Consider the following 9,187-nt stretch of genomic DNA (forward strand, 5'->3'; position numbering starts at 1 on the left):
TGGACTTAGAAGTAAATCTATCAATATAAATGCAGATACTTTACGCACATGGTGATGATTCAAACATTTCTTTACATTTTTATAACAGTGAATAATTCTTCACTTTCTGAGTTCGGGGTCTAACACTCACTGTCTTTGTGAAGAGTTTGGTTCTTTTTTTATTGTGCAGTCCAATGCATATCAATCAAACTGGTTTTGATTTGAGCCGTAATAACTCAAAACATACATTTACATTTATCAGACGCTTTTATCCAAAGCGACTTACAAGTAGTTTTATACAGTGGCACATTACTGCAGAGCAATCAGGGGGTAAGGTGTCTTGATCAAGGGCCCTTCAGTCATGACCTGCGGACACTGAGATTAGAACCAGCAACCTTCTGATCACAAGACCAACGCTCTAACCATTAGGCCATAGCTGACCCCATTACAGTTATGTGCTGGACATGTGTCAGTGTTTCGTGGTTTTATTGATGGATTGCTGACATTACAGCTGTATAGTAAAGAAAGCTTTTGTGTACAGTGGACATGATCAGTGAATTATATCTTACGTACGCACACAAACAAACAAAGTGTAATAGAGGCATGACAGAGGTCACGTGTTCCCTGAGTTTGACAAACACACTGTTCTTTTAATGATGTTTAATGTTTAGGTGTAACCCTCATGTTACACAAACATCTGAAAGATTCCTTCTGTCAATCTACTGTTCATTCAACAGAACAGACCACCCCAGAACTCTAAAGGGACAGTTCAGCATAAAATGAAAATTCTGTCAGTATTGACTCCAAACCTGTATACATTTTATTGTAATGCTGAGCACAAAGGTAGATATTTGGAGGAATATCAGTAACTGAGTAGATCTTGTCCCCCTTTTACTGCCATAGTAGGGGATATAAATACTATGGGAGTCAATGGGAGAAGAGATCTGTCTGGAAAAAAGCATTCTTCCAAATATCTTTCTTTGTGTTTCGCAGAACAAAGAAATGTATACAGGTTTGGAGTCAATGCTGATTTTTGGGTGCACTGTCCCTTTAAGGATGCAAATCGATCTGAATTTAAGACAACACTTAGTCACTAAAACCATCATCAGTTGATGTGGAAATATACTTCGCATGATAGTTCTCGTTTGCGGTGTGAACCTTTAGAGTGAATCTTGCAAATGTTTTGCAGAATGAGGGTCGCCATCGAGTGTTTTTGGGAGGCGTTGTGTCACATGACAAGTCAGCACCAGATCTGAGACAGAGGATTACTGTCATCATAAATATAACATTAACATTCATGACAATGACAATGAAAATGACAGAATGTTTTTATGAATGTTTCTCAAGCACGTCTGTTACATTACCTCAGTCTTTAAATGAATCTATAAACACCACACACATCATTCAGACAAACATCATTAGTGTGTGTCGTCGTTCTCCTGCTCTTCATCATTGTGTGTTGTTCTGTTCTTCAGTCTTTCTGACTCTTCTGTCATGTTTGTTTGGTCACGTCGAGGGCTAACGGTCTGTGTGAGAGGATTCCTGCGGTTTGACCTCGTTTCTTCTTCCACCTCCGGCAGAAAGTCCTCAAGATCCTGCAGTATAGACTCCAGCAGTCGTGTGTCTGACGACGGGGGGGTCATGGTCATGGGGTCTGGAACGGACTGTGTGTTGGTGTTGGTCTTGACAACATCCACTACACAGTCGTCTAGGTTGAGTGTGCGGACGAGAGAACTTGAGAATTCTAGGAGAGAGTTTGAACTTGGGTTGAATGTGTTCCCCGTCTCATTCTGCTCATCATCGAGGTCTGCGGCCGTTTGATCAATAACATCCAAGACACGGTCCAGACAGTCGATGGTCCGATCGCTGTCGCTGTCGATAGTGATGATTGTGGGTGAGCGCTGCTCTCTCTTTCTCTTCCGGTGTCTCCGTTTCTTCCGCTGATGAATGTGTGAGTCAGATGCTTTCCGCTCGAAGATAATCTCCACGCTGGGACTTCGACTGAGCCGTCGTTCCCGTCCGCGCTTACGTTCTCGGTGACCCGGGCGTTTGTCTGCAGATGTTGATCCCTCTGCATGCTGGCGCTGTGCGGCTCGCTCAAGATGCCGTGTTTTATACTTGCGTTTGCCACTGGGTTTGTCCAGACGACATCTTTCTGAGCGCAAGTCTGCACTGCTGCTGCTGCTGCTGATCGAGCGTCTCCTGCGCTTGCGGCTCTTTCGCGACTCACAGGAACGATCGGCGAGACGACGGGAACCGATAATCGAATCAGAGTCAGGAGATCTGCTCATCCTTCTCCTTCGCCCTCGATCTTCATCCCGAGAAGAATGCGAGAATCTTTCCGTAACGCGGCGAGAACGTTCTCTGTCAATACTGATGTCGTGTCTGGAAGGCGAGGGTTCACTACTACTCCAAATGGACATTGGACTGTGGTCTGACCAGCTGCCATCTTGACTTTCTGTGGGATGTGATGGTTCCCACATCATGCCGTGCTCCTTCGTGTCCGAGTGTTGATGTACCAAGTCCTTGAGTCTCAACTGAAAGCCGTCTCTTGATCTGTGGCGATGTGCGTGATGGTCCCGAGAGGACGGGGATCGGCTCCGTGAGGTTCTCTCTCTGCTTCGTGATCGCTGTGTGTGAGAGTCCAAACGTGTGAGCTGGGGACTGGATGGTGGTGCGGGGCCTGGGGAGGGGGCTGGGCTAAGCTGGTTCACGTGGGACTGTGATCCCTCTACTTTTGGTACTGTGGCTGTTGTGTCCATGGCATTCGCCTCCTGCTCCTCTTCAGACGAATCGGAGGAGAGGTGAACCAGCTCAGGCGTCCGCTCGGCCATGGGCTTCACATATCCCACGATCAAACACTCTTCCTCATCTTCCACTGCTCCTGGACCACCTGACACGTTCGCAGCAGGGGCGGCTGGTTCCAGCGGCGCGTCTGTGCTGCTGCTTGGTTCCGGACCCTCGTCCTGCGATTGGCTGGAAGAGAGGAGGAGAGTGGAATAGGAGGGACCGGGTGTCTCATCATCCCACGCTGATTCACTCAGCAAACTGTCTGTGACAGTCGCTGGGGTAGCGTGTTCCTGGAGAACTGAGGGATTCTCAGTCACGTTATCAGCAGTGGCATTATCATCCTGTGAGGAAAAACAAAGTGAGGTCAAAGCCAGAACCAGAATATACACGCTTACGACATGTACAGTATGAGCATTACAGTTGTTTGTGATGTCAAGCAGGAGTTTCTCACCTCAGAGATGGCGATAACTGAGGAATCGGAGCTACTGCCCTCCTCGTAGCTGGGGGCAGGGCAGTCGTAGATGGCCTGCTGATCATAAGCCTCCATGCTGAGGGGCGAGCGTGCAAAACTCACCAGCTCATGCAGGAAGTGGTCAGTACGTGCTAACAGAAAGGGGCGGAGCTCATCCCGGATAGCCGACTCCTCCATATTGTAGTTTGTGACACGGGACATGATGATGTGCTGCACAATGTTCACCAGCGAGCCGTGCGAACCGTACAACACCGTCAGCTCACGCTGCAGCCATGGCAACAGCCGCCGCAGACATGGTGTATTCTGCCGCAGGAACGCAGCTGAAATGTCCCTCTGTCTGCTGCTGTCCCTCGAGTTTCGCACACGCACACCAGTCCTGTAGAGGGCGCGGCGGAACGCCACTACATCCTGGTCACGCAGACGCCTGAGGCTCCGCCCCTCACCCCGCCCACTGCGGCGCGCTGTCAAACGCATAACCATATGCTGCACTTCTTGGTTCCCCGTAAGCGTGGCGGCGTCTGACAAACCATCAAACATCACATCGTCATCCAATGGGGAGGAAGCAGAAGGGGCGGGTTGTTGTAACCTGTGGCTCCTCCTCTCTCTGCCTCTGAGCACTCGGGGGCGGAGCACACGTCCTGGGGGACTGCCCGCAGCAGGCGCTCCATTCTCTGGCGGCTGGAGCACAAACTCCTTGAAGTCGTTATCTCCTTTGAAGGAGTGGAATATGGAGTGGAACGGCTGCTTACAGAGCGGACACTCAGCTTTGTTCTTCGACCACTCGTGGATGCAGCGGAAACAAAACTGATGCAGGCAGCGGTCCAGCGATGCCACGTTTTTAAAGCCGTCCAGGCAGATTGGACACTTGGAGTCTGGAGAAGCATTGGCCAGCAAACGCTGAGATTTTCCTACGCCATCTTTCTTTTTCAAACGCAACTTTGTCTTAGTGGGCGCCATTTCCTACAACACACGTAAGATATAAGACGTTAAACGTTGACCTGTTATCTGTTTGTCTCAAACACTGAATGATTTTTAATCTGAACAGGTTGAATAATCATGTTCTGATCATGTTCAAGGTGTGCTGACAGAAGAAAGATTCTTTCACGGTCTAAAATTGTTGTTAAAAAAGCAAATAAAAGCAAATTCCTCATACCACCTGCACCTAAACTTAAAGCAAGCATCTGTATTGCTCATTGGCTTCATACACTTACTCAAAATGATATAATCATATCTGAAGCCATGAGTTAAGGGGCGTTATATTATTTTCTTGTGGTTTGTGCCTGCGATAAAACAACAATATCATAGATTTAAACTAAATGAGAGACCTGAATCATACTCTACTGGTCAAAAGTGTAGGAAAACTTCCTGATTTATGCTTTTTCCACATTTGAGAATAATAGTAGACCAATCAAAACAAAAATGTGATTGTGGTCATTATTTAGATTTCTAATGACAGAAATGAATGTATGTAAAGCATATCATCAAAAAGATTTTGAGCCAACAGACACTAAACAAACTAATTACTTAAAAAATGCACCGTTTCACCAAATCACCTATTTTATTCTGCTCTTCTTGATGTATTTTGTCCTACAATATCTACCTAACCTAATCCAGTGTCTGTCCTCTTGACATTTGTGTAACTGTATGAGGACGTGTTCACCAAAACACAATCCTTCATCATTTTATTTAGTCTACTGAAGAGGTTGAGAATATTCATCAAAAACTTTACCATGGTACCACAGTTTTAGATGTGTACCCTGTTATTATATGCAGTACATTGAAAACCACGTAAACACCACAGTGATAACCCAGCACCATGTTTTTGTAGTCACATACCATCATTGTACCAGGGTATCCCATAATACATTTTGATTAATATGTCAAAACATTCACATTTCCCTGAAAACAGTGACATTATCGACGTCATCATAGACACATAATGGCAACAGAGAACACATAAGGAAACCTACACACCATAATGCAAAACTTCACACAAAATACAGAAAGGCAGGGATTATAAATCATCTTTACAGCTAAAAAATGAACAAGAAGAGAAATATGATCCAAAATAAAACATAAAAACACAGTTTGTATGAGACACATTCTCACCTGATAATCACCTCCACATATCAGGTGCGTAAAACACTGGGATCCTGCCGAACACACTCATTAACACATCTATGTCACGTACACGTGTCTCTTGCGGCAAGTAAATCATACAATTATAGAAAATAAACATTAAAAATCAACGAGACGAAGCTGTTTAGCACTGCTGTTGAGAACACAAGCAGCCAGAGCGGCGCTTCCGGTGGCGGTACACGCATGCGCGCCTCACGCGGTCTGGAGCGGCGCTGCAGTGCACTTGAGCAGAGTCACAAACACGAGAACAAAAACACACCATAAACATACAGACGGCAAGGAATATTGTAATTAACAAATTGCAAACAATTGTAGCATTTTCAATACGATCATATAGTTTGAGAACCCAGTTTAATCGTTCAAATAAAACATAGCCTCATATGTGTCAATGGGTTTTAATCGTCCTCAATCGTTTAGCAAACAGCATGAACATTTTTTACGACGCCATTTTAAAGTGGTTTAAATTGGTGTTGGAAACAAACAAACAAGCCCACTGCTGAAAAAACACATTTATACAACCTGAGCTCTCCACTTCCGGTTGTTGCCATGGCGATCGGTCGTGCTAAGAAGCTAAGTGTGCTAATGGACTCCCTGATCTGAAATGAAACGCGTTCTTTTGCAACTAACTGTTAATGATGCACGTGAGTCGACGGTGTTTGGACGGAATATTATCAGTTGTAAGTATCACATTTATATTATAATCAAAGTTTAAACTCATTAGAAATCCAACTGAAATAAAGACTATTCTTAAACAAACACCGTTATTTACAAATGTGTGGATTCAAGTTATTTAGGGTAATTGTTACTGTTGTATGTATGTCCTGTAAGTTACCATACGTTTAGTGAAACGACAATACTCGAAGTGTTTATTTCTATACATATTGGCATCAGGCTTACAACAAAAAAACAATAATGAAGGTATTTTATCTGACTTTTATTTCTGCGTTGACAGATTCGTTTACTAACCTGCAAAAAAAAATCAATTTTATCATGTCAGTTTGTTCAGACAAATGTACAGAGTACGCAGGGACACAGTGGATGACGTGATGACGTAATGTCAGTTGTGTTGTGCAGGTTCTGCTGGCTGTGGTTCTGTTATCTTGGGCCTTTGTGATCTACAGCGCGCGAGCTGCTGCTCAGCTGGATCTGGAGAAAAGATTCCTGATCAATTCATGAAATGACTGCTGCTGTGACACGTGTCCTGTTCACTTCCGCTTCCAGACTTCACAGGACTTTAGACAGGATTTGCATTCGGAGAAAAATGATCCTCAGGAAATACAGGAGAGATGTGAATGAGCATAGGCATACTGAACAAACCGCATTTTAAACGAAATGTGTATCATCTGTATAATAAAGACTTTGATGTAATATGACTGTGTTCTCCTGAAGATGTGCGTACAGCCACAAGGTGGCGCAGTGCAGCAGAAATACTACAGCATGTGCTTTAATCACAGTGTGTGTGTGTTGTGTGTGGTGAACATACAGTATTAACCATCACAGGGCCTTGCGTGGACATTCTGAGGGGTCTCTCTTGCTATCTGGCCTATTATAAATGTGGTCTCAATCAAATATTATGTTATGTTATATATGTTTTAGATTTCAGCTAAGGAAATAGATCATAATGGGAAATGCAACCTACTGTTTACTCCTGCAGGAGTAAAAGTGAGACAAACCGTCTGCTTTGTGAAGGCGTTTTCGGTTACACTTTACAATGAGGTGCTATTTGTTAACAATTAGTTTATGCATTAGCTAACATAAAACCATACATCTACATCATTTATTAATATCAATTCGTGTTCATTTCAGCAGTTACTTATATTTGTGACTGTCTGTTAACATTAGTTAATGCACCATAAACTAACAATTTCAATGTAATTACGCGAAGTTGCGATCACGCTTAGCAGAACAGAGCAAGGCATGCATTTGTGTTTATAAAGCATATACACTTTATTTTTAAATGACCGATCGTTTGGGTAGATAAGACCCTTATTTATCGTCTAGTACCGTTTAAAGCCCTTTGAAGCTGCACTGAAACTGTCATTTAGACCTTCAACCGTTTGGAGTCCATTGATGTCCACTATATGGAGAATACTCCCGGAATGTTTTCATCAAAAACCTTCATATCTTTTCGCCTAAAGAAAAAAATACATAAAACATCTTGCATGACAAAGGGGTGAGTAAATGATCATGAAAATGTATGTTGAAAGTGAACAATTCCTTTAACATGGAATGCTAGAAAGTTAAATTGTTAATCGTTAGTTAATGCATTTACTAATGTCATTGTAACTTAGTGTAAAGTGTTGTCCCATTTTCTATAAAGTGTGCCAATAACAGCGGATTTGGTGTTGTCTATATCAGATCAGTACACCAATTTGATTCGACAAGAATTCTGTACATTGTGGCACACCGCAGTGGTATATAGAATTGGCGGTCTACCATATCTTAACGAAATGTAAACTTATGAAAGTTTCATTTAAAATACGGTAGAACAGCTCTTCTGTATACCACTGCAGTGTGCTGCAATCTACAGGACCTGCACCATGTCATCATGAAACGGAAGTGGCCATTGGACAGTCATATATATAGTATAGTCCCACCTCTTTTTTGTTGCTGACGTCATGTGGTGAAGAGAGGTTGTTGAGAGGGGGAGAGGAGCTTAACATTTGTGATTAGAGATTACAAGTGCAAATGAATTTTGAAAAAATTGTGGTGTACATAGATAAATCATTTATAATAATCACTGGAACGCGCACTTAGAATTTTCCTGTTTGATTTTCATGGGGACTTTAAAGTCCCAGTGAAATAAAAAATTACAATTCTTATTTTTTCATGAAATATTAATTGTAAATAGTTTATCAATGTGGGTCATTTCATGTACCTTCAGTTAAAATATGAAAATGCCCTGAAAAACAATCCATCTCATATGACGTATGTTAGACGGCCGTAAACTCCTCCCCTTCAACCGTCTGCTGCTAGTTTCATTTCAAAATGCAACAGTTGTTTTCATACATCCAATCAAATCCAGTATGAAATACTATTTTTATTTATTTTACTCTGAAATGCGTCAGAATACTGAAGTTAGAAACCATCGCAATTTCCGGTTCATATGGACATTTTCTAAGGATGCTTCCGAATACCCCCCTTGCAGCCTTTACACTTGACTACCATCATGAGGTATTTTCGGTCCAAGTGTTCTAGTGGGCACACAGTCACAGAAAATATATGAGACAAAACAGACTTTCAAGCATAGTAAAAGTTCATGCAATCTCAAGGTAGCAAGTAAAGACAATGGCATTATAAAAAGTCATAGTGTCTTTCGATGCTCAGCTCTGAAATAGTTCATTAACCTTTATGATGTTTGGCATCTCTAAAACAAATGGTTTTGAGGTCTTACTGCTTCTTTGGAGACATAAAAAACACAATGTTTATTAGTTCTTGATTAAAAAACGGTAATATAAGAAAGTAATGCAACACATGAACACATGCACTAAATGGCTGCTGTATGACATCACTCTATAGATATATATATAGATGTAAATAATAATAATAAAGAGCGATCTGTATGGGGTGTTTATGAAACAGCAGGTGATGTGAGGAGACTTTCATGTGGTTCTCCAGATCTTTCTGTCATGTTAATGAAATGATTGCTTGAATGAATGGCTCTTTTGTGCTCATGCGGTGCTCACGCATTTCATTAGAGGTCCGCCTGAGACCCTCAGCACCTGATTATTCATCTCAACACAAACACACACAGAGAGAACCGTCTGCCCTCATCTCTGTAAAAGCCTCATTTATAATCACAGCGTG

General features: G+C 42.5%; 1 protein-coding gene across 1 annotated transcript; it reads right to left on the reverse strand.

Moving 5' to 3' along the window:
- Positions 1 to 137: 137 nt before the first annotated feature.
- Positions 138 to 5,919, reverse strand: toporsb (topoisomerase I binding, arginine/serine-rich b). Its single transcript, XM_079478738.1, has 3 exons — positions 5,351 to 5,919; positions 3,221 to 4,201; positions 138 to 3,110 (listed from the first exon to the last, which is right to left on the reverse strand). Exons 2-3 carry the CDS (start codon positions 4,196 to 4,198, stop codon positions 1,398 to 1,400), a joined length of 2,691 nt encoding a protein of 896 aa, XP_079334864.1. The 5' UTR covers positions 4,199 to 4,201; positions 5,351 to 5,919; the 3' UTR covers positions 138 to 1,397.
- Between the last annotated feature and the right edge of the window lie 3,268 nt (positions 5,920 to 9,187).

This window comes from Barbatula barbatula, assembly GCF_947034865.1.
Source record: "Barbatula barbatula genome assembly, chromosome: 17".
NCBI lineage: Eukaryota > Metazoa > Chordata > Actinopteri > Cypriniformes > Nemacheilidae > Barbatula > Barbatula barbatula.

Excerpts from the sequence above, each read along its gene's own strand:
- toporsb (XM_079478738.1), bottom strand. The coding sequence starts at position 4,198 with ATGGCGCCCACTAAGACAAAGTTGCGTTTGAAAAAGAAAGATGGCGTA. Across the intron at positions 3,111-3,220 it reads CAGTTATCGCCATCTCTGAG|GATGATAATGCCACTGCTGA; the intron begins GTGAGAAACTCC and ends TTTTCCTCACAG.